This window comes from Primulina eburnea, chromosome 11, assembly GCF_022965805.1.
Source record: "Primulina eburnea isolate SZY01 chromosome 11, ASM2296580v1, whole genome shotgun sequence".
Classification (NCBI taxonomy): domain Eukaryota; kingdom Viridiplantae; phylum Streptophyta; class Magnoliopsida; order Lamiales; family Gesneriaceae; genus Primulina; species Primulina eburnea.
In genome coordinates, this window is record NC_133111.1 from 642,154 (window position 1) to 667,800 (window position 25,647).

General features: G+C 35.1%; 4 protein-coding genes and 1 non-coding gene across 8 annotated transcripts; 2 read left to right on the forward strand and 3 right to left on the reverse strand.

The window, feature by feature from the left end:
• Positions 1-1,872: 1,872 nt before the first annotated feature.
• Positions 1,873-8,127, reverse strand: LOC140804321 (DEAD-box ATP-dependent RNA helicase 17). 3 transcript variants are annotated; one of them, XM_073160247.1, is made up of 10 exons: positions 7,920-8,127; positions 7,765-7,837; positions 7,568-7,677; positions 6,853-6,996; positions 6,002-6,110; positions 5,561-5,916; positions 5,404-5,477; positions 4,760-5,064; positions 2,775-3,021; positions 1,873-2,417 (listed from the first exon to the last, which is right to left on the reverse strand). In XM_073160247.1, the coding sequence occupies exons 1-10, from the start codon at positions 8,029-8,031 to the stop codon at positions 2,169-2,171; spliced, it is 1,779 nt and encodes a 592-aa protein (XP_073016348.1). In that variant the 5' UTR covers positions 8,032-8,127; the 3' UTR covers positions 1,873-2,168. The 3 variants fall into 3 exon arrangements, with proteins under 3 accessions (XP_073016348.1, XP_073016349.1, XP_073016350.1); XM_073160248.1 differs by having other exon boundaries at positions 6,853-6,958; positions 7,568-7,663; positions 7,920-8,125; XM_073160249.1 differs by having other exon boundaries at positions 6,853-6,958; positions 7,920-8,091.
• Positions 8,128-8,832: 705 nt separating this feature from the next.
• On the forward strand, positions 8,833-16,221 carry LOC140804272 (3-oxoacyl-[acyl-carrier-protein] synthase II, chloroplastic-like). 2 transcript variants are annotated; one of them, XM_073160163.1, is made up of 14 exons: positions 8,833-9,401; positions 10,080-10,282; positions 10,359-10,562; positions 10,981-11,091; positions 11,186-11,281; positions 11,410-11,455; positions 11,523-11,602; positions 12,317-12,385; positions 12,821-12,905; positions 13,934-14,088; positions 14,183-14,263; positions 14,838-14,897; positions 15,371-15,525; positions 15,938-16,221. In XM_073160163.1, the coding sequence occupies exons 1-13, from the start codon at positions 9,083-9,085 to the stop codon at positions 15,485-15,487; spliced, it is 1,626 nt and encodes a 541-aa protein (XP_073016264.1). In that variant the 5' UTR covers positions 8,833-9,082; the 3' UTR covers positions 15,488-15,525; positions 15,938-16,221. The 2 variants fall into 2 exon arrangements, with proteins under 2 accessions (XP_073016264.1, XP_073016265.1); XM_073160164.1 differs by lacking the exon at positions 8,833-9,401 and adding an exon at positions 9,475-9,745.
• Positions 16,222-17,113: 892 nt separating this feature from the next.
• TRNAV-CAC (transfer RNA valine (anticodon CAC)) lies at positions 17,114-17,187 on the reverse strand. The gene has a single exon. It is a non-coding gene; the product is annotated as a tRNA-Val (tRNA).
• Positions 17,188-18,250: 1,063 nt separating this feature from the next.
• On the reverse strand, positions 18,251-21,451 carry LOC140805251 (peroxiredoxin Q, chloroplastic-like). The gene is made up of 4 exons (XM_073161501.1): positions 21,141-21,451; positions 20,533-20,670; positions 19,113-19,202; positions 18,251-18,636 (listed from the first exon to the last, which is right to left on the reverse strand). Exons 1-4 carry the CDS (start codon positions 21,336-21,338, stop codon positions 18,418-18,420), a joined length of 645 nt encoding a protein of 214 aa, XP_073017602.1. The 5' UTR covers positions 21,339-21,451; the 3' UTR covers positions 18,251-18,417.
• A 1,154-nt stretch (positions 21,452-22,605) lies between these two features.
• On the forward strand, positions 22,606-24,330 carry LOC140805193 (protein SMALL AUXIN UP-REGULATED RNA 12-like). Its single transcript, XM_073161423.1, has 3 exons — positions 22,606-22,723; positions 23,375-23,970; positions 24,155-24,330. The coding sequence occupies exons 2-3, from the start codon at positions 23,490-23,492 to the stop codon at positions 24,181-24,183; spliced, it is 510 nt and encodes a 169-aa protein (XP_073017524.1). The 5' UTR covers positions 22,606-22,723; positions 23,375-23,489; the 3' UTR covers positions 24,184-24,330.
• The last annotated feature ends 1,317 nt before the right edge of the window (positions 24,331-25,647 follow it).

Consider the following 25,647-nt stretch of genomic DNA (forward strand, 5'->3'; position numbering starts at 1 on the left):
CGAGGAAAGTGCTTGTGGTGCCACGAGCTACTCGATTAAATAATTAATAATAGTTAGTATGCATCCGACGCAAGAGCCACCTATGGCTCACTCGGGCAATCTTTTCTATTTTTAATTTTTTTTACTGATATTTTAGACTGAACTTGTATTTAATTTAGGGTAACTCAAATAAAAAAAAATGAAGTCAGAAAGTTGAAAAATTACAATTTTTATATTTAACTCAAGTAGTCCAAGTAGAAAAAGAATATTGACAGAGTCGACAAAATTAAGATTTTAAACAAAAAAAAAAAAAAATCTAATTGTTACGAATTTATTGACATATAATATTTTATATTTCGTAAAAAAAAATTAACCAAGATAATTTTGGATTTCCGACTCTGCTATTGATCCGACTGCTGGCACATGATCACAATCCCATGATAATATTGTCTCGTTCAGGCGCACATTCTCCGAACCTCGACTCCATCGGCCCTCTCACGTAACATCTCCATTTGGTTGGGTTGGCACATCTTCGCCATTCGCTTTTCACACATGGTATTATTGCTCCCATTCTCCAACAGTTCATGCATGAAAATTCATCTTGCGTGTAAATTTATGGATTTTGGAATGCAACTTTCTTGTTTCCTCAAGCTATACAAATAATTTACACATTTATTATGAAGAAATGCATTGTTTTTGGTTCTATATATTTATATTTTTATGATTACGTTGTCGAATTACATGCTTAGTTTGTTATTTTTATTTTTTTGACAATTTTAGTCATTTTGTAGCATAGAGTTGATGTGATCAGTAATTTCACATTAACACTCACGGTTAAAAAGAATAAAATTATAAAAAATCAAAAGATATATGATTAAGATTGTAATTTGATAACATGTAAGACTAAAATCATTAAATTAACCAGCATCTTTGTGCTCGTGTTGTATGTTTGTACAATTGTTTTTTTTTTTTTAAGGATTTATGATTATTTTGTTATATTTTCGCTATTATTTGGATTACAATGACGCAACCATATTAAATATATAATTTTCAAAAGATAATGTGTGAATATTTAAATTTAAAAACAGTGTATATTAATTAGTAGGAGTACTAGGAGATAATAATATGTTAATATTTGAATTTATTGATAGATGAGCAAATTATCGATAATTCTGGCGACATCAACTCGGTCTACATGTATATGGTGCTGACCGTGTGCCATATCTTTTGTTCTTTCATAGGTTGCTGTGGCTGAAGAGAAAACGGCATCTGCTATGTGCAGTGTTCTCTCAGTCATCCTGGGTGTCAATAGTTGTCTTCTTGAATTACAGGTTTTTGCAGTTGGGCCTGGTTGCCTTGATGATGAAGGCAATAAGAAGCCATCGTTAATTGCCCCTGGAAATACAGTTCTGTACTCCAAATATGCTGGAAATGATTTTAAGTGTAGTGATGGTTCCGACTACATAGCTCTACGAGCTTCGGATGTAATGGCCATCCTTTCATAATTCGCCAATCCCCTTTTTCTATGGGAAAAACCATAGAGGAGAACACCATAGTTGGGAATGTGAGTTTTTTGCATCTCAATGGAGTTCAGGCTTAGCTCTTTATTTATTTATTGACGTAAAAATGTTGGGGGTAAGAGGTATTCTGGTTTCGGGAATTGCGAAGCATGTTTTGATTATTGATTCCTAAATCCTAAGCTTCTTACCTAAAAAGCTTCAGTTTGGAAAGTACGTGTTTCTTACATCGTCACTTAGTTTCACTTGGTTTGATTGGGAACGATTATAAATGCATTTGCGCTTGTGAAATTCGAAGTTCTAGCTCGTGTCAAGCTGTGTGTGATGCAATTTCTTTGTTAAAAAGTGTGAAGATTGCAAAGTAGAGGCCTTGAAGTGTGATTATTTCCTCAAATTTATAAGAGAAGATTGTGAATACTACAATGTTTTTAAGAATCTAGCTAAGTACGGCGCTGTTGTTGATGAAGCCCGACTAATGCAAAATTTGAATTCAAGTTGCTGTCAATTTAGTGCTCACACCCAAAACACCTATGTAACACATACTTTAAGGATGACTCATGCATCACGTCAGGAACAATGGTTTTGGTCTGCCTTTTCCTATGCATTCTTCAGATTTACTATTACATCCGCAAGACTAGCACGCGCTTTTCCCAGGGTTCCAGCCTTGAGAAATCAAGATTTTGCAGTGACCCTTTTCTTCCTTGAATTTACTCTCTGCTTCTCGTCTCTTTTCCTCTTCTGTAGTTGCTTTTGAATTGATTTGTTAACTAAGGAAGGCTGATCCTTCAATGCAAAGCTTTTAGCCACATGTCCTAAGTGAAGTTTTTTCACCATAAAAATCCTTTTTAGCTCACCACGATGGGCAGTATAAGCACGCACCCACGCACAGAATGCATCCTGGGCTAACTTCTTCATCCTTGTCTGGTAAAAAACATCGACCTTGGTATCAAATCTTATCATCCCAATCCCCAAACATGTAATATGCAAAGAATTTATATATCTTGAAAATCATGAGACAGATAAATCAGCATCCACTTCTATCTTTCACAACACTAGCTAAACCGAAGCAAGTCAAATGTTGTCGTTGCCCGTTATGGAGGAGGGGTGGGTGGTCTAGCTAAGAAAATTAAGATTATAGCAGTGTCCGTCTACCAAAACTTGGGACTCATAATAAAATCAAAGTACATGTAAAAAAACGCAAATGTAGCGGCCAAATCAAAGTACATGTAAAAAAATGCAAATGTACCATATAAAGACTATCGAAAGAAAATTGCATACCTCCGAAGCAATATAGGATTCTAATGCTCTCTCCAAGGTTAGTAGCCACGGATGCATGTCTATTGAAACAAACTTTTTGACCTGATGCTTAAGATTGTATAAAGGGAAGCTGCCAAGCAGTTTGAGAAGAGGATGTTCCGTTAGAATCACCCCGTGCTTCTCCAGGTCCTTCAGGTAATCTATTTCAACTGGTTGTAAAAAAAGCAGCGAGTCACCTTTCTCACCCAACCTGGCAGTCCTTCCAACCCTGTATTGAGCAGTGAAATATCATATCAGTTAAATGCTTGACCTTTTCACCACTCAACCAAAGTAAGATAATAACAAGCCACATAGGGATCTAAATAAACCAAACGGTTTGCGAGCTATTCGAAGCTCGGCTCGATAAAAAGCTCGTTTGAATTTGTTTGTTAATCATATCAAACAAGCCCAAGCTCGATTTTGACCTCGAAAATTTAATCAAACCACGCTCAAGCTTAAGAATATTCGGCTCGTGAACTCGCAAACATGTTCGATAACAGGCTCGTGAGCTCGAGCTCGAGCTCGGCTCGTTTAGGTGGCTCGTACTCGAGCTCGAGCTCGGCTCGTTTAGGTGGCTCGCAAACATGATTTTGGAATGTTCAATAATATACTTATTTATGTTTTTTTGGCTCTTATTTGTGTCGTTTTGGTTATTTATGAATGAATTTACATTTTTATATCTGATTTAAAATTAGTTTATAGATATATTTAATTTTTAACAAGCTCGATTCAAACTCAAACTCGAGCTCAATTCTATGCTTATCGAGCTCGAAAACGAGACGAGCTCAAGGCTTGTTAAACATGCTAAACGAGCTATTAATGAATCAAGCTCGAGTCTGGATTGATTAACATGCTAAACGAGCTTTTAACGAGCCGAGCTCGAGCTTGGTTTGATTAACATGCTAAACGAGCTTTTAACGAACCGAACTCGAGCTTTTAACGAGATCAGTAATTTCAATACAAACCAAGCTCGAGCCTGATAATAGAAGCTCGAATCGAGCTCGAGCTCAAGCCTCAAACAATTTTAAACAAACCAAGCTCAAGCTTGATACTGTTTGGTTTGGTTGGTTTGGATCGTTTACAACCCTAAAGCCACATCACGAATGCCAGCAAATATAGCTATTTCACTAGACTTTTCAACCCATAGATATGCAAAATCACAAAACCACCGTTCTATGTGTATGTGGACCAAAGACAAATTTATCCCAACAGGTTGGTATAGCTCGATTTAATCAAAAGAATTCAGAAAAAATATCACTCGAATTTTAGAGATGGGATTTGTCAGTCCAAATTGAACTCATACATTTCAGAAAAAATAATTATCACTTAAATTTTAGAGATGGGATGTGTAGATACTTCATTTACTTTAAAAATTACAAATTTATATATCAGACATGCAGTTTTGGATTGAGCATGGAAATAATGGACTCAGATGCTCTGGCCAAAATTATATTAGATGATCACCTTCAAATGCTATCAATGTGAATTGAAGAACAAATCTACCTGGCTATAAAGAAGTAAAACAAGTAGGTTGGTGCACCTTTATTGGTTCAGGAAGAGAGTAAAAAGAACTAAACAAGAGAAACCAAGACAGCACACTACGGTCAGCTGAGCAGTAATGGAGGTCATCTAAAGATAATCTAAGACTTAGAAAAATGCTCCCCCTCCACTCTACTTTTGGATTATCTTCGTCCAATTATCCTCAAATGTAGAAGTATAGTGTATAAGAAATAAAAAAAATATTTTTATTTAAATACAATTTGATTGTAAAATATCAATAAAGTTCCCAACATCATTTGTAGGCCATGTACCGGACTGAGCTTCCGGGCGAATGAGAACCCATCAATTTTTAAGGCACTACAAAAGGTGATGAACTTCAAATTCTAGGAAAAAATTCAAGTGTTGATTGAGACTGGGATCCTCCAATAGATTTGTTACACAAAAACAGAAGAAGAGGTATGACATACCGGTGTACATACTCAGTTGCCTCTCCTGGAGAGTCATACTGGATAATGCATCTGACTTTAGGAAAATCCAAGCCTCTAGCAGAAACATCTGTTGACAAGAGAAGAGCTGACTTTTCCGTTCTGAATATCTGAAATGTTGTTTTGCGGTCCTCGTGATTCATATTCCCATGTAAACGCAAAGTTTTGCATCTCAAAAACATCTGTCTGATTTCTGCTTCTGACTGCGAAACTGGTGGCCATTGAAATTCACTAAGCAGGGAATAATGAAAATCTACAGCATCACATGTTGAAAAAAACACAACTACCTGTTTAATAAAAGGTATCGTCAGTAATTACTTGAAATTAGAATGAAATACTAGTTAGCTAAGTCAAGTAATTGGTGGTGTATTTGCAGAACGAGCGAAGAATATGATTTATCGCAGTAACTAATGAACAAGCATACAATCAAAAGAGATACTGGTGAAAAGGAGGATGAGAGTTGAAATCAATTCTGCAGGAATGAGTACATGACATATTCGTGGTTCCATCCTTATATCAGATTTTCCAGAAATAAATAACTTAATTACAAATTGGATGTATACAACGAAAGGCACAGCAGAATACAAAAGTACATAACAAAGAGAACATTAAAAATACACCCTAACCTTTTGGGAAGGTTCTTTCTCAAAAAGGTTCTTTAGAACAGAAAGGAGTACAACCAGTCGAGAACCGCATGGTACTGCCAAGTGATGAGTATCAGTCTGTGAAGCTAACAAAATAAAAGGTTTTGAACAGTAAGTCTAAATTTTCTTCAAGATGTACCTTTAATGTATCTCTGAGCCAGCTGAGCAGGAAGCTTATATTCCTCATCAGAAGTACCATGCAACATACAAGTGGACACTTCTAATCTGTCACTTGTATCAGATACTTGTGACACAGCATGATTGTGATTCAAATTTTGTAAGATCTTGTCATCAAGACCAATCATAACAGGATTTTCTAAGCTGATTTTAGCAAGATGATTTACTTTTTCATTTAGAGTAGCTGATAACAGCAAATTCTGTTTCTTGCCTTTTGGAGCCAGAGCTGAATTTTCATTGCCAATCAATTCATGCTGCCTTGTGCCCAAATAATTAAGTATATCTTCTATTTCTTTACCATAACCAAGTTCCAGAATCCTGCCTCGAACAAGTATGTCAACAGGAATAAACTTTAAAATTCATACCTAAAGCAAGTTTAATTTAAGACATCAATATTTAATACCTATCTGCTTCGTCAAATACTGCCCACTGAAGATTGGAGTGTAGAAATGATGAAGTATTCTTCAAATGATCCAACAGACGTCCAGGAGTTGCAACAAGAATTGACACACCTGAAATATATAATCAAGTTCCTCAAAAAAATTTGAAATTTATTGTTAAAGAAGGGAGCAAGGGAAATTCACATGACCCACACTGTCGATGTTTTGTGTAAATTAGCCACAATGTCAGTATAACTTTGGGCAATATACATGAAAGAGATCCATTCAAGTTTTCAACCATCTACAACTTAAAGGGCTTAAAGCTTGTGGTCTAAATTTTTTACAGGTGTTAATTCAGAAATCAAAAGAAAAATATTCAGGAATAAGATCCCTAAAAGTTTGGGACAGATTTTCATTGAGTTCATACTGCAGCACCAGTAAAAATATTTGTGAGTTCGCCGGAAAGCCATTAATCAAGAATCTGTCGTCAATACAATCAGAAAAGGCGAAACTTGACATGGACACTTGTGATAAGATCAGATAAAAGGCTTCCAAACTAGCAAAAACAGCATCAAGAACTGGTTCTAAGAACCTCAATTAAAAAAGTCAATTAGAGAGATGAAAGGGAGGTCCACAGGAAATCTCTCGTTCCAGAAAATGGCAGATCATAGCAAATGTAAACACACCCATCACTCCAATGTCAGGTTTTGCAGGATGTACAAGTTATGAGCCTAAAGTCTAAACTAAAAATGATTTCCTGTTTTGACAACTAGATCCATACTATACTGATACCATCAAACTAAAATTAACGGCATGAAGCTTATCCAGAACAGCAAACAGTTCCAAGCCTGGTAACAGCATAAACGGCTCGTACCTTTCCTTAATCTAGCTTTCTCCTTTGACCGCTTTTCCCCACCCATGATGTAGCCCGGAACAATCCAATGAAAACGGTGCAATAACTTTTGTAAAATTTCGTACACCTGCATGCATAATTCACGCGTTGGTACAAGCACCAACGCTATTCTGGAGATGTTATGTCCTTTAGACTTTAGGGAAGGGAAGATGAACAGATTGGAAAATGGGAACAATGCAAAATAGTAAATAGAAAACTAACAAAATTGAGCACACTTCGATTTAACCCAAGCCAATACAACCTACGAGCATATTACACATTCATTAAATTAAAAATGATAAATCCATGATGAAAAGAAAATTCAACTATGATAATCTTATTTCTAATCAGTCGTACATCTTTCCAGAAAAGCCTCAATCTGCATACTTAAATAGCTTACTCAGCCTAGAAATTTCTCCGATTTCAAATATTTTATACTCTTCTCTAATTCAAACTTCGTGGATTTCCTATTTTTATTTCATTTTATTTTGCAATGGATCATATATGATACAGGACTCAATAGTCCATGCCGAATTACTGATGAGGTTTCAAATAAGTCCCCTCCCGCACCCACCAAAAAAAAAAAATGAAGCAAATGCAGATACATGAGAAAAACACCAGAACAAACTTCTTCTGCGCCAAGGCCACCTGCAATGATGGATAGGCAAGATACTCGCACGAGTTTAAAGAAGCATACCAAAAGTACCATCTGACCGCTGAATTCGTCGATCGAGATTCTGCAAGTGATGAATAATTGGAGCGAGATACGCCACAGTTTTACCAGTTCCGGTCGCTGCATTAACCAGCCTACAATTGCATTTCCTATCACAAACTTATAAAACTAGATATTGAGAAAGCATTAAAAAAAAACGATCAATGAACATGGATAATTACACGTGTCTGCCGGAGAGCACAACAGGAATCGTCTGCGCCTGAACCTGCGTGGGAAACTCGAATCCAAGCCTCTCTGTTCGAACGCTCAAAAACAGATTTTTACACACTTTTTCTCGCCAATTTGCTCAAAGTCGGAAGAGGAAGATAACACCTACCTTTGAGCTGCTCGCATAAGGTGGGGTGAAGGCCGAGGCTGGAGAAAGAGCATGAAGCGAACACCTCCGACTCGCCGTTGGTAGCTACTTGAACTTTTCTACCACCAATCATCGTAGTTGCTATGAATCAGAGCCAAATTCGCCAACTTTTCTGCATATTTTTGGTTCCTGCTGCACACTAGGTAGGTTTAACCCACCGGAAAATAGATGGGCTCGATTTTCAGCCCATTTGATTAAAGGTGGCCGGGGGCCCATGAACCAGATTTGATATTAAATACAAATTTATCAGTGTTTGGAAAATCATGGCAGCCCTCCAGAGATTTAATTTAATTTAATATTTCAAAACCAGAGGATTAGAGGACTCTACAAGTCAATATTCCTCTTTTCTAAGAATTGGTTTATTGTGAGATTGTTATTTTTTTAAATAAGATACGTCAATTTGATTTATATTTAAAATATAAAAATAATATTTTAAATAAAAAAATAATATTTTTTTATTAATAATGTAGGAAAAAATTCATTTTCTAAAAGGTGATTGGCTTCTTAACCATTCACTTTATTAATAGTAATTTAATCGATAAAAGGGCTGATTTAAATAGTGGCTTGAAAAAATCTCTTATTATCTGATATTCCTAAACCATTTAAATATATATGTAAAAACTTATGTGAGACGGTTTCACGAGTCGTATTTTGTAAGATAAATATCTTATTTGGCTTATTCATGAAGAAAATATTATTTTTTATAAATTAAATTGAAGAAAAATATAAGAAAACATAAATAAATATTTTGGATTGGTGAGCCCCAATTATACACCACACGTAAGCTGCTGCTCATTTGGAACAGTATGTATATACACATGTGGACTGTAGAAAAGACCGAGTGAATATATATATACATATATATATATATATATATATATTACACAGATGTTGCATCCTGTTCATTTCCTCAGATTTCTCTCTCCCTTCAGATTCAATCAATCAAACTGGCTTTCTCGTTTATTTCACCCCCGCTAATGTGAAGCCGCGGATGGATGGATAAACTCCACTCTTGTTGATTCGAATTTCAGAGGAAACCAGTTGTTTTCTTGGGTTTCAGGTATCGGGTAGGTACGGGTTTACGTGAATTTGTAGTGTGGAGGTGTGAAGGTGAGCTGTTGAGGATGGCGGCTGCTTCATCGGCGGTGTGTTCGTGGCTAATGGCGGCATGCATGTCAGTTGCTTGTGAGAATGACTCTCCCGTTTCCATGCTCTCGACGACGTCGCATTCCCGTCTCAGCAGATGGGCATCCCGCAGGAGGAAGATTGTTCTCGCCAAGTGCGCGCCGTTGTCGTATGGCATTCGTGGCATCATGAGTTCTTGCTTAGCTTTCGAGCCCTGCGATCGATTCAAGAAATCTGAATCTTTCTTCGGCTTCGAATCGAGGAGTATCCCGCTGCATCGCAGGCGCAGGAAACTACATTTCCCTGATGCCCATTCTGGTAAGTTTTATGTTATTTCACGGGTGTGATCGGTCTAGTTTTCCGTGGCGTTGATGCGGTGTGTAAAGTTTATTCTTTAGGTGGATTTATTTTTAATTTAATTTGAGGTGTTAGTCCTTCATCTCTCTCTCTCTCTCTCTCTCTCTCTCTCTTTAAGTTTGATTAGTTTCAATTTAATTTAGGCGTGCTGGTGATTTGTTTCATTAGATTAATCTTTTACTTGCCCTTTTTCTCCGTAAACTTGTTAACAATCGCAAGTAAGTCTGTAACTTCCTTGGATTCATTACTTCTTGGAATCTATATAGCACGAGGAAACTGGTTGAATTGTCGTTTATCAATGATTTGTAAGTACTTTTGATTTGTTCAATTTTTCGAATTAAGACCTTTGTCTAGTTTTTCTATGTTCGGTGAGGTTGGGTGAGGTTAGGTTTATGCTTTTTCAATTTTAATGGTTGTTGCTGCCCACTGCCGTCCATCTCAACATTTTGTGCTTTTGCTTCCGAACTGACTATGAGGTACCAAAAGGTGGTCCATATTTCTGACCAGACATATGATCATCATGCATGTGACACCTTGTGGCAAAAAATTTCCCGTGGATTTCAATTTGTTTCATGATTTTGATACCTTTGATTGTTCTTACAGTAGATCATTGACCTCTCTTGGTTATGTAAATTATAGAAGTAATGGCTATAGCTATGCAACCCGCCAATGAAGTTGTGCCCAAGAAGAAGCCTTCAACCAAGCATAGGCGAGTGGTGGTGACAGGTTTGGGTTTGGAGACACCACTTGGTAATGACCCAGATGTGTTCTACAATAACCTGCTTGAGGGTATCAGTGGCATTAGTGAGATAGAAGCTTTTGACTGTTCCCAGTTTCCAACAGTATGGTTTATCGTGATCTCATTTTTAGTATTGTGGGTTGGCCATTCATTTTTTACTGTATGCATTTTAACTGCAGAAAATTGCTGGAGAGATCAAGGCTTTCTCCACAGACGGCTGGGTTGCACCTAAACTTTCCAAAAGAATGGACAAGTTCATGCTTTACATGCTAACAGCTGGAAAGAAAGCCTTGGCTGATGGAGGAATCACGGAAGATGTCATGGATGAAATAAATAAAGCAAGGTGTGGCGTATTAATTGGTTCTGCCATGGGTGGGATGAAGGTAAGGCTATAGTGTTTCTTTGGACAAATATGAAATTAGTGGAGGAATGGAGTTGTGCACTAACAGCCACAATTTGATGATTTTGCTTTCATGCTTTTACTTGTTGCTCATATATCTTCAGAATATAACTTGTGTTCATTCAACACATGGCACCTTTTTCTTTTGAAATTTGTTTCCGATCCATGTTTGACAATTCATGTGCCTTGGATGAATACTGGATTGTTTTGTTCCAGTCACCTAGATCATATATGGTATTCTGCTTGATGTTGGAAGTCTTGCAGTGGTTTGAAGCAAGCACAATATGATTCTATATATTTGGAAATATGCAATTCAAATTTTAATCGTTTTAATTTAATCAAGAAAATTCTGTCTCTCAACACCAACATACTATCTTCGTTGTTCCTTTGTGTCCGTGCAGGTTTTTAATGATGCAATTGAAGCGTTGCGGATCTCATATAGGAAGATGAATCCATTTTGTGTACCTTTTGCTACCACAAACATGGGTTCTGCCATGCTCGCTATGGATCTGGTTAAACGAGTTTTTTTGTCTGTTTACTACAGTTGCAAGTTCAGCAAGCGATGTGTATTGTGGTATTCGAAGCTTGATTAATTATGTATTGCAGGGATGGATGGGCCCAAACTACTCAATATCCACTGCCTGTGCAACAAGCAGTTTCTGCATACTGAATGCTGCTAATCACATCATCCGGGGTGAAGCTGTAAGTCTATTGGGTTCTTCTCAAGCTTTGGAACTGAAGCTTCGTATTCTGTTTGCACTTGAAGGGTCAGCTATAAAATTATCATTGATAAATGCTCCAGCTGATTGCCGATGTTTGTTATTTTACAGGACATGATGCTTTGTGGTGGTTCAGATGCGGCAATAATACCAATTGGTAACATTCTCTTTTAATTTTTCAAACACTCTTTTCTTCAGTTTCTTGATCATAAACTTTGGTGCAGGATTGGGCGGCTTTGTTGCCTGCAGAGCACTGTCTCAGAGAAACACTGATCCTTCTAAAGCCTCACGTCCCTGGGATAGTGTAATTTTCTACATTTGCGTTCTTATCCATATGTGCTGGAATTTGGCGTAGAAAACTGCTGAAAATGAGAAAGCTATCGTATTAAGTTTTATGTTTCACTTTCAAATACATTCCTTTGTTACTTTGCTAGATCCTGCCAAGTCAAAGCTGATGATTTGTTAATTCATGTTTTCCATTACTAAATATTTATAACCATAAATCTTTTAAAGCTGGTTTTTATATATTTGGACATTCATCAACCAATGCACATGAAAATCTTATATATTTGGACATTCATCAACCAATGGACATAAAAATCTTACCACTATCGGTAATAAGGATTGGAAGAACTTTTTAGTTTGTCTTGTCAGCATGACTGTGATGGCAAACTGTGTGGCAGGGGTAAACTCTTGTGGTTGCTATGTGATCCTTTAATGAGAGACCTTAAAAGACCCTACTCTCTAAGTTAGCAAAATATGCATGAAAACTACTATTTTAATTAATTATTCATACTTTAGTGCTGGATCTGCTTGTCTGTGTGATTCGAACGTTCTTCAATGATAAAACAGTTTATTTTATTACATTATCAAGGATGGAAAGTTATCCTACATTCCTATTCATGCGAAACGATAAAACAGTCTTTTGACTACTAGCGATGAGAAGGGAACTAGAAAAAGCCTACTAATCCATTATGCTGAGTATCAGTTCCCCAGTAACTCCTTCTGTCTTGGACAGAATCGTGATGGGTTTGTTATGGGAGAAGGGGCTGGAGTATTGCTACTTGAAGAACTTGAGCATGCTAAGGTATCCCGAAATTCCAATCTGTTAAAAAGTTTGTGGCTTTGTATACATGCAAAAACTGCAGTTAGCTTATTTTATTATTGAAACTTAAGAGCATGCTGGTTTTGTGCTCGATGATTTCAGAGAGAAAAATTTATAAGGAGAGTTATGTGTGTGTTGGTTTTGTACCAGAATTTTCAGTGATTGGTATGTGGGATTTTTATAATTTTAAGATATATTATACTGTATTAGAATATAATATTATAATAATGAGGTATTTTTGCTGATGAGTATAAGATTGAATTATTATAAATGATCATGCTGGAAGATGTGAAATTCAGTTTTTAAAAAATAAAATAAAAACGAGATAATTTTTGTGATTTTGTTTTTGAAGATGAGATTGTTTTCTGAAATTTAAAATAATATTGCCTAAGTTTTCGATCATTTTCGATTAATCAGAAAAGAGGTGCCACTATCTATGCTGAGTTTCTTGGTGGCAGCTTCACATGTGACGCATATCATATGACAGAGCCTCATCCTGAAGGTACCTTTGTAATTAATTTTATGGCCTTCATATTCTTGTGTAATGTCTGGAGATGTCAAGGTTCTTATTTGTCCACTGCTGAAGATAGAAAAGATAATGTTTTCTTTTAAATACTTGACGGATTCACCCCAATCTAGGCCAATTTTTTCTCTGAAGTTTAAGAATACTCTCAATCCAATCTCACAGAAAGAAAACAATTAACATATGGACAAAAAATTATGCTCTTCATCACTCAATTTTCTCAATTCTTATTATAAGTGAGGAAGTATTCATGGTATGTCACAAATCAAGAATAGAATAAACCCACTCATTCGTATCTTTCTCTCTTACAATCACCGAAAGAAAACAGTTAACACTGGCAGAGACAGTCTGGAATTTAATTGTAATCTTCAAATGAATGGCTGTATCCAAACACCACCTTTTGAGACTCTCAGCCATGACCCTGGCTTCTAGCCTTCAAAACTGTCACTGTTAGAACCAATCCCATTAAATTAAAGCAAGATCACTAGTTTGACTAGTTTGTGAAATCATTAAACATGGCAAAAATTTATAATTTTGCTGCACATTGATGTAAACATTGAACTTGGGTTGAACAGTTGTTTCATTGATTAGTTAGTTCATAGCTGACTCTGGTTTTAATTATTTGATTGGACTTTGGAACTAGTTTGTTCATCAAGTACTAAATCATGGTTGTGTATATCTATGTGTTACGTATTTCTTATTGACGTCCCCTTTAATTTTTGACGGATTTGACTTATTCACCTTGTGACTTCACCTGCTGTGTGAACTTGACCTTCTCCCTCACAGGAACTGGTGCTAGATTTTTGTGTTATCCATAAATTAGGGGATTGAGCCCTTTATCCAGTTAGGCTTTCGTGCTTTTACTTGATTGAAACATGATTTGGACTTGTTGGCTCTAGTTACAAAGCTTGAATTGGTGTCGATTCTGTGCAAAGACAAGATTCCATTATTTAAACCCGCAAACAAGCTTTGATATAATTTGGGCTTCCTTCCTATTTTACGAGTAGGAACTGGTGTCATTCTGTGCATAGAGAAGGCTCTAGCTCAGTCAGGAGTACCTAGGGAAGATGTGAATTACATAAATGCACATGCAACATCTACTCCAGCTGGTGATCTCAAGGAGTATCAAGCCCTCATTCACTGCTTTGGCCATAATCCCGAGGTTTCCAGATCAAAATTAGTTCTCTTTCAGACCAGAATCATAACTTGATGAAAATTTTTATGTGCTACTTACACCTACATTTTCTTATATGCAGTTAAGGGTGAACTCGACAAAATCAATGACTGGGCACCTTCTTGGAGCAGCTGGTGCTGTGGAGGCTGTTGCAACTGTACAGGTGCATTGCAGATTTATATATTTTGCTGATCTAGGAAATTGTAGAGCGAGCATATTTGATTAAGTTATTTGAGTGAAATCTCTTCGGATCTGTTCTTTCATTCGGAAATAACATTCGACATGAAGTAGTAAATTTCTTTACCTGCTGTGTCCCCTGCAGCCAGCGACTAACAGTTGAAGTCATGGATATCTGGTCTAAAATATGAAATGATAGAAGTGAAAGTAGAGTGGACATGTACATCCTTTCTGTATCTGCTCTCAGCCTCTCAGCTATGTTGACTTGTCAAAATGAGTGGCATAGATTTCCCTCTGGATGATTGATCCTTTCACTTGTTTCCGCTAACGCCGTGTATAGCTAATAGCACTGCAGTTAGATTTCTATTGGTATCTGTAATTTTTGCTTCATCCATTGTTTTTTTCTTTAATTGAGAAATAGAAAAAAGTTCCATTTTTATGTCCCTGTAACCATTATGTGCCCCATATCAAGGGTGTATGAATTTATGATGAACTGGTTGAATACTATTGATGTTTATGTGGAACATCAATCCGTTATTGAAGTGAACTTTATTCTATAGGCGATTCGGACTGGCTGGGTTCATCCAAATATAAATCTTGAAAATCCAGATGATGGGGTGGTATGTTCCTTTTGTCGCTATGTATCCTTAGTAGTTCTATGTGAACGGGATACTGATTAACTATTGATATCTTTTTCACTTGTTCACTTGGCTGACAAATATTTTAGTCAGCTGATTAAATGTATCAAATGTTCAGTTGATGTTCCTATTATTTTAATAGCTATGACACCTTATTGACAAGGAGCATGTGGAAAAAAATATTAACTCTTGACCCTAAATATATCAAAGTAGATGAAAGCTTGCATACTAGGTAGTTGGGCTATGAGATGGGGGATCGGCATTTCTAATGAATTCTTTTGCTTCCCATGCGAGTGACAAGATGCATTTATTCTATTTAGGATTTGTTTCACGAATGGGTATAGTATTTAGTTACCAATAAATGTGTTTTTTCTCAAGTTATTTCTGCTGAGGCACCCCCTTATTTACTTCATAAGGATGAATAGCGTATTGTTATAGAACCAGTATTGATCCAGGATACAAATGTGCTGGTGGGACCAACCAAAGAAAGACTGGACGTTAAGGTGGCATTGTCCAATTCATTTGGGTTTGGAGGCCAGAATTCATCAATATTATTTTCACCATACAAGTAGATTTTGACATGCTTGTTTGGTCAAGCAATGTGCCAGAGGTATGTAATCGTCTTCACGTTGAATAAGCCTTTCTAGAATATGTCTCCACGACAACTGATAAAACATCAGAAACAACCGAGGTTGTGGATTTGTTCAAGTATTAAATAAAAACTCTATCGAAATAAATAAAAAGCTGGATGCATCTCACTTTATATAGTGTGGCAAAAGGGTTAGCATTGTTCTAACATAGAGTAGATTCGAACATTGAAGAGTTTCATTTACAAAAGTAAAAAGATGGGCACCTAATTCCAATACAATAGGGGTCTCTCAGTTAGCATTTATTAGACCCTCAAGTGAAATAGATGTTACATCAATTTCATAGAGTTTCTTAGTCAACCTGTAACGAAATTGTGATTTAGTTGCACTTAATGTCACCATCCTTACCTAGTCAAACGATTTTGCTGTCCGCAGGGTCTTTTTTTAGAAATCGCACGCTCAAAGGGATTATTGCAGGGACCAAAAGAAAAGAAGTGGCCTTTGAAATGCATTGGCAATCAATTAAATCTCTATAATTTCCTTGAGATTGTTGTTGTGATACTCTTTTCATCTATGTTGGAGATCTAATACGATCTCTGTGTAATCTCTCTCTCTCTTTGTTTTTAGATCCAAATTTTGGATGTACAACCGAACGATGATCTGGGTCTGTACATTTGTGAAATTTTGACTTATTTTTACGTAGCAAGCCAGTAGTGACATGTATTGCTGCCCGCCTTCGAATTTGTTTACCATGCTTGTTCCAAGGCTGCTTACTTTCTAGACATTAATGCTGAAAGTTTCTTGAAATGTTTTGTGTTATCTGTCTGTTGATATTTGGATGAGGTTTTAATCAATTTCTCTTGTCGATGTCTGGCTAGGCAGCACTAGCATGTGGCAAGAAAATTGTTCGTTAATTTCTCAGGAATGTTGATAGGTTACACACAGGCTCATTCATTTGTCAGTGGGAGACTATAAAATGACACTCATTGAAATAATGTCGAGGATAATAAAAGATCATGACTAATATCCATGAATCCGACAGACTGGTGATTTATGGCAGTGATCTAGCACGATAGTTGAAGTTAAAAAAAAAAAAAAGGAGAAAATTTACAGTTGATTAGATGTTACTTTTAGGGTAGTGCTCAGTAAAAAATATATGAACACTTGAGTAATATTAATGTTGACAATAATGTGACAAAAATGAGTCATTAGATAGTATTATTAGGGTAGCTTGAACTCAACTTTATTAGTTGATGAGATGGTACTCTTCACTGAGTCATTTGATCAATTGTTATGATATTACTTTTGAATTTGTGGTCTTGTAAAATAATCGATCGATAAAAATAAATAATTAAATTAAGCTCGATCTTTATTTAATATACATATATATCATCTTAGTTCCAAAAAAATATATACATGTCATCTTTTAGGTAAGAAACATGATTAAAATAACCAACATCAATATTAAATACAGATATATCATCTTATTTTAAAAAACATATGTGCATATAATATTTTATTTGAGGTAAGAAACATGCAGAGTTGAATAAATACAGATAGATGAAAAAGAGCAAAAAAAACATGCAGAGTTAGATGAAAAAGAGCAAAAACTGTCTGAGCCCGGGTTCGAACCGGGGACCTCTAGTGTGTGAGACTAGCGTGATAACCAACTACACCACCCAGACTCATTTGTCAATATCTACAGTATTAATTTCAAAACTAAATTTTATCTTAATGGCATCTCCAACATTGAATCAAAATAGCGTGAAAGTATATATAGATTTCAAGATATATATGAACATAGTATAATTTATATAATTCTATATTTTTAAAATGACATAGCTACTACATATGCATCTAATTACAAAAACATAACACGATTAATAAAGTTTCATTAACATAACAAATTTTTATTTTATATGCAACAAAAACATAACACGATTACCATAAATAAGTCGAGAATATGTGATTATTTAGTTATTTATCATCCTAAGACTTTATAATCCATAAATAATACAAATTAATCCGATACATATGTTTAACCATAAAATTATTGAAAAAATAATTATAGAATATTTATAGAAGTTTGTGTGTAAATTATTGTGCTGCAAATGGATAGAGAGAAAGTATTTAACTATAACGACTAACGAGTTTTTAATTTGTTGTCAAACTAGCTACTACGTAATATGTAAAGCGACAGATTTACTTAAATACATTTAAGTCCAAGATGATTATGGCAGCAGATTATTCGATTCGAACTTTAAATTTTTACCTGCTTGCGGATTAATTTTTTTTTTTTTGTAAAATCTGGTAATATTGCATTTAAAACTCATATTTAGACAGACGTCTGCGGTGAATGATCCATTCATGTAAAGTTCATGCAACTAGCAAGAAAACATACAGACGATAGTTAATCGAAAATAAATGCTAAGAGTATTACAACCGATAGTTATTCGAAAATAAATGCAATATACATAGAGATAAAGATAATATTACAAGCCCGCATCTGTATTTATAGTTCACAAATTACTTTGATGCCAAAGGAAGGCATGACGTAGAAATTAAAATTCAATTATGGAGGATGGCTTGAATCATAAGATACCCGCGACTTTGGATCTTTATTATATTTAAATAGTATAATAAGACTCTTTCATACAGCGGAGCTTCTATGTTGATGCATCAGAGATTGGATCATTTGAAATGCCAGAACCAAGATCGAAACAAAGAAAGAAAGAAAGAAAGAAAGAATTCAGCTCAGAATCTACACTTTCAACAGAAGCCAACTTCACAGCTTACAACATCTTGAATTGGAGTTTCAATCCTCAGTTTACAGCACAAAACTTATTCACCGGATAATTTTGATTCCATATCCAAAGCTTGATATTAAAAAAAAAACAAACTGCACAAGTTTAATCTCAAACGGATTTAAGAAAATTCAAGGTTTCGTCAATGTGCTTTTCGGGTTGGAACTGATTGTTGTAGACCAGTCGACACACTCCATTCTTGTCGAGAACATACGTTTGTCTCCCGGGCAGAGTACCAAATAAGTCCGAGGGGACGCCCCACTCTTTTCTAACCTTATTTCCTTCATCGCACAATAGGCTGAATGGAAGTTTATATTTGCTGGCAAATTGCTGTATAGCAGGAGGAGCAAGTATGTTAATCACAGAAGGTCTGGATTTTTTTCTGGATTTATCATCAAAACTATGAACCAAAAAGTTGGACCAATCAAGAAAAGCAAGAAAATTTGATATGTTGCATTGTAGAAATATAAATAGGCTATATCAGTAACATGATGAGTAATTTTTCGGCAAACAAAACCAGCATCCACATACATCTTTAAATCTCACAATCAGATTCATGTTAAACTGGAAGAGAAACAAATGTATTTAAAAAAAAATTCAGTTTATGGATGCTATCATTAATAAAACCGTCCATATTCGAGCATAAAGGAAGGAAAAAAATTTCTCCAGCCTGATTAAGAATACCATAAGCTGCAAAATATCAAGTGGTTAGTCCTTAATGCTTTATGGGAAGGATTCACCAACACAGAAACAGACGCTCTCACAACTAGTTAAGCTCTATACAAGAAAGGTAAAGGCTGGTATACCTTGTGGGATGCTGCATCATCCCCACTAATCCCAATAACCTCTGCTCCAGCTTTCTTAAATTTCTCATACGAGTCCCTGAAGGCACATGCCTGTAAATAATGTTCAAACATCAATCGGCACCTATTATTTTTCAAAAGAATGAGGTGCTGCATGCTTAAAACTAGGTATATATTTTGTGATCAATTAAATTTCGACACAAAATTAAGGAATGATGAGTCGATTAAAGTAAAATTTATAACTGTATGACATGATCAATGTGGCAGATATCTAATCAACAATGAGTTAAAGTGTTGTATCTGTTCTTAGTTTAATCATTTCCAATCAAGGTAATTTAATAATTGCCAATCAAGGTATCGTAAATGCAGAGTACCATTCAGGATGAATCCTATTTAAACACTGTTAATTGCTTTAATACTAAAAACTAGTACTGCATTGTTGATTAGCTACTTAAAGCAAAATTTAGCCATTTTCTTATTCTCTGTGTTGCCCCCAGTGTCATAAGTTGAAGATCACGTAGGCCGAAGGTTACAAAACAACTGAGGAAAGGCTAGTCAGTTAGTTAGTTTAGCTCTTGCTGGCATCTCCTGGTTTCCGTTATGATCAATAGAAGCAGTTGGTTTTATATACTCCAAGAAATCTCAGGATAAAGATATCGGTTGATCACAGAAAGGAGACAATGAGAAGAGATAAAACTCTGAAGAGGCGAGAATACCTCACTGCTTGATACAAAAAGGTTTCTGTGTTCTTTTGTAATCCATAAGAGGAGAACAATTAGAAGTGATTGGTAGATAGAGAGCTGCTACTGCTCGCCATATTATTTTTGTAATTGAACACTATCGTTTTAATGATATCGCCTCCCGTGGATGTAGATCATGTTGATCGAACCACGTAAATCTTGTGTTGCCTTCTCTTTGTTCTGTAGTTTTCTTTCATGTTTTGTGCGTGTTGCTATTGTTTTCTTTATCAGATTTCAAACCACAGTACTATTGCAAGAGACACTCTGGTTTTGCATGTTTTTGGGCAGTCATCTTGATTCACACTTGAGGGATCAAATTACAACACTGTGTTATACTAAAAATTCAACAAGAATAAACAAACACCAAATAGAAGAGCCATAAATGAAAAGGACGCAAACGCATGTTAACAACTAACAATTTTTTGCACCTAACTACAGAAAACCAAATAAACGACACTTTCCATGAGCTCAAAATGTGAATACTGAATGACTAGGAAGCCTAAAATAAAATACTACATACATTAGTACGACATCCAATGTTATGTTGAATTAATGGCGACGTTACTTTTGCTCAGGGGTCGTTCTGTGTGAGTTTAGTTCAACGCATTACAAACATACGTAAACAGAAACACAAAGAAAGAGCAGTGATATTTCATTTTATGATCAGGGGAACAAGTGTCTACCTGTTTGGTGCAACCGGGGGTTTCATCACCAGGATAGAAGTAAACAACTACAGGCTTCCCTTTGAATTTAGAAAGACTTACAGTCTTCCCATCTTGGTCTTTCAGAGTAAACGGTGGTACCAATGACCCTTCTGAAACCTTCAAGAAACGCCATAAACAAGCCCAGAAATTAAATCATCACCACATCTCAAAATTTCATTTATCCCACTCATCAGAAAAGAAAAATGCCACATTTCTGGCAGGGTAATTAAAAATTCCAAAAATTACATTTCAAGAAGATTCCTTTGGTTTTTGAGTGGATACCTTTTCAATTGAAAGCTCAATAATTGGTGGTTTTTGTCAACATTCAAAACAAACTATGTCAGTACCTTCCATCTCCACACCACTAAACATAACCATCACATTCAGAAAGTATCCTCAAAACTACTCACAGGATTTTGAGTTGACATAATAGAAATTCCAACCAATTAAAGCAAAAAAAATCTTCTTAGTTTTGGTTCTTGCAACAAATTGAGCTACAACCAAAGAATCTTTCGTAGACTTTTGAGTGTGTGTTGCTGTTAGATGGGGCAAGAACCTGAAAAAAGAAGCGATCTTGGTAAATGTACCTTAGCGAAAACGGAAGTTTTCATAGAAGAATGAGATGGAACTGAACAAGGAGGCACATTGGAGAGCTTGAGGCCATGAAACTGAGACTGCGAAGACTTTGAAAGGAGGGACAAATTCTGATACAATGTAGCTTTTGGGGTTTGAGCATGGAGTAAAGATGGAAGAGTGTGATTCATATGGAGTGAAATCGAAGCCATTTTGAAATATAGTGATATTGATGCAACCGAGAAGACGAATGATCGAGACGGTGTATATTATGTATCAAGAATGACACTCGCAAAGATTTTGTTTCGAGAAAGATATGGAAGAGGGAAGCATGTGGTAAGAAAAGGGGCTGACGATGTGTTTTTGCGTGGACAATTGCTGACCCTACACGGAAGCTTTTTATTTCTCAAATTTTTTAAAATTCTTTTTCAGTTATATATTTTATTTTAAAAAAAAATTATTTAAATTAATTTTGATATAAGATACAGTTAATTTAGCTAACAAAAAAATTCGATTGAAAATACTGATGGTATGAATCAAAAAACCCAAGTGCGTGGATTGTAATAATAATAAATAAATAAATAAAATATTAATCAAAAAATATTGACCATCGGTATAATTTTAACTTTCATTAGATTCTCATAAATAAATATCGAATAAAACTCTTATGAGATGATCTCACGAATCAATTTTGTGAGACATATATTCTATTTGAGTCAACAATTAAAAAATATTGTTTTTTATTGTAATTATAGACATGGTTTATTTGTCTCACGAATAAAGATTTGTGAGACTGTGTTACGAGATATCTACTCATAAATATTTCACGCACATAATTCCTCATCATTTATTATGTACACAAAAGAAATGAAATTTTAAAATCTATAGAACAAAAATCAACTCGAATTGTATAATTTCAAAATCAAATCGATCGATATTGATTTTATATTTGATTACAAAATTTTGATTCATGGAAAAGTCATATATACCTCATATATCAATCATTATTAAATCAAATGAATCAAAATGAATAGTACTGCATCTAATGAATTACTAATTATAAGGATTTAGAGATATCAATGCAAAAATGACTTAGATCAAATGATTTCAGGAAAAAAAACAATATGGTAAGAAAATAATAATGTAATTAAGTCATTAACATAAAAAATTCAAATTGCAAGATCGAACGTTTGTTGTTTTACCAAAAGTTATAACTGATAGTAATGATACAATTCAAATATTTTAATCGCATAAGCTCAAGCGTCACCTTTTACATGAGTTGGTCCGAGAAGATACATATTTCATAAAAAGGCATCAAAAGAATCGAATCCCGCCATCTGATTCTTGCACCTGGAAATTATTATTGTCCTAATAATAAATAATGGAAGATTTTCGATTCTCTTTTTCAAAGAGAAAATCGTAGGAACAAAGAGACTTCCATTTCTAACACATACTTACACATGTTGAGCCCACCCACCTACTCCTCCTTCCCATGTAGAAAGACATAATATTCTAGTTATGTTTTTCGATTTTCTCATAATCAATCGTTCCCTGCTGACCACGGCCCTCCGCCCTGTCTCCGCCACCTGGTACGCACGTCCACCTACGGCCCGTTTCTTGATCGATAATTTGGATACCGCATGCATGATCAGTTAATTGTATTTAAATTATTTCCTTTTTGCATGTGATGATCTGATTATAACACGAGGAAAAAATGCCAAATCTTGTCGATATACGCAGACCCGGCTCTAGGGGTAGGCGCCCTAGGCGGCTCTTTTTGTTGGGGCCTCTTCATGTAGCATATTAGATACTGTTGATTAATTATGTGCATTTAATCATCAGTTTTTATGTGATATTTGTATATATAATTTTAAAAAAATTATATAAAACATTCACCTAAAAAATAGGCAAATAGCCTAGGGCCTCCAAATTTCTGAAGACGGCCCTGGATATACGTAACGTGTAATTCATGTGTGATATGATAAAATAACCATATATGCTCAATTTTATTGTTCTTTCACAGATTAATTCCTTCAATATGACATGTAGAAGATCCCCGATTCCTTATTCATCTGCAAATCTTGAAATATTGATATATTTATTTCTAAACTAGCTAATTAATCATATCTCCATGTGAGAGACTGAGAGTTATATATTCACATCGAATCATAATTCACTGACTCGTCAAACTTTCCGAATCCATGCATATTAAACTTAAATTTCGTAAATTTGGATCTATAAATTGCAGTGCATCAGGATCTGGTGAGACGTACTCTCACCTGTAAAGAATCGGATATTCTTGGATTTCATCACTCCCCGCGTTATTCTAGCTACTTGTCATCAATAAAGCTTGGAATTATCCAATGGATCAAGACAATGGAGGAAGCAATAAGGCGACAGGGATCAGGCAAATTGCTAGGCTAAAGGGATTCCTCCAAAAATGGCAATATGTCACCCTTGGCCCCAAAGATCAACACATGAATCCACCAAGTAACCGAGTCTATGGTGGCGGCATTTCACCAGCGATCACAAGAATATTGATGGGATCGAACGTGTGTTGCGAGTCGGACGAGGATAGCTGCCACAGCCCAGAACCCCCGCCGGATGTCCCAAAGGGTTACCTTGCGGTGTACGTGGGACTGGAGCTCCGGAGGTTTATCATCCCGACAAGTTACCTCGGGGATCCGCTGTTTAAGGTGTTATTAGAAAAGGTCGAGGAGGAGTTTGGATTCGATCACAGTGGCGGGCTCACGATCCCGTGCGAAATCGAGACGTTTAAGTATCTTCTTCAATGCATGGAAAATCACCGGAAAGAGCAACTTGAGAGCAATAATATTAATGCAGGTTATATATATATATATATATATATATATATATATATATATATATATATATATATATATATATATTTCCTCTTTCTTTTTTTTTTCGTATTCAAATATCCATTCTTAAATGCATTATATCGTAAGTTTGATATATTTATGTAACAATAAATTAATCAAACTTGGAAAACATGACAATTTTGCAGCTGAAAAGTCGTTACCAGTCGAGGAGTGAAAGGATGTTCTTTATAACAAGTTCAGATTTATTTTCGAGGAAGAAATTAATTCGACGTCACATTTTTTAAAGGGAAGACGAAGTTAGGTAGATGGGATTGTTTAATTTATTTTCATGTCTGTAAAATGTGAAGCACAGATTGTCCCATTATTTTAATATCATTTTTGGGTAATTTGATTTTTAAAAGGAAGATAAAAATTACATTTCTTTTAAAAGATAACGTGTAGAACTTTAAAAAAAATTAATTGAGAGTGAGCTTTTCCTGGTAACAATGTACATTTTTTTATTAAGCTCTCAAAATTAAAATCAAACAATATATTTTATCTTTTTCGAATACTATTCAACCTCTGAAAAGATATCATTATATTATAATTTAAAATTTTTAAAAAAAATAGGTTGTCTATTGGGCACATGATTCGGATCAAGCCCAATCTGTAACAAATGTTAACGAGAACTTTGGCAAACACTAACTAAATTTAAGCCCGTTGGTTTACGCAACTTGAAAATGTATTCCAAGTTGACCCGATTAAAAATTGTGAGTTGTGCTGCTTTTGATTCAATAATTTGCTTAAACAAAATATAAGTTGAGTTTTTGGGTTTCAATAACTTATGTACACCGATCGAGCTATCACTAATATTTGAGTTCTGAACGAGAAGCTATCGTCACTTGTCATATCACAGTGTAACTCGAGTATTTTAAAATGTATAACGGATCTTGTTACAGTTTGGGTAAATGTACAATTTATTGTCTGATAAACTTCTTCCATCGGTTTAGTTTCCTTGTATACGGGGAGAAAAAGAAGATAACAGTGAAAAGGATTGGATGGGATCAAATTCGGCTTTGATCACACATGCCATGTTTCTTTGTGATCAGTGGCGGAATCAGAAATATGCACCTTTCGGGCTAAAATTTTAAACTCTAAAATCTTTTAATATTTTAAATTGATATATCCGAGCTATATCATATTATTCCAAAATTATACAAAGTTTACATATAAATTAAAAAAAAAATTGAGTCTCCTGGGCTTATATACAAATGTGGCTCCGCCCGTGCTTGTGATATTCCATGGAATGGACCCATTAGTTTACATTTTTATCACTTTGTAACGGTTTACCTTGTTCAAATCAATCTGTATCCAATACTGAGGAATACGTTTATTAAACATTTTTGTTTTATTCAATATTTGAATCGCATTTTACAAATGATTTTATTTATTGATTTTTAATTATTATATCATATGTCATTTATCATCATATCTCACGTACTGTCAAACAGTTATTTGTATTTTATGTTAAGTTCTCATTTAAAATAAATAAAGAAGTAGTTGAAATAGCCCAATCTATCAGAAAATTAAACCCTACTTATTTTCTTTTGTCTCAAAAAATAAAAATAAAAAACAATAAATGGAATATAATCCGTACTTAATTATCACATGTTGGTGCATGTGAAATAGATTTCCAAAT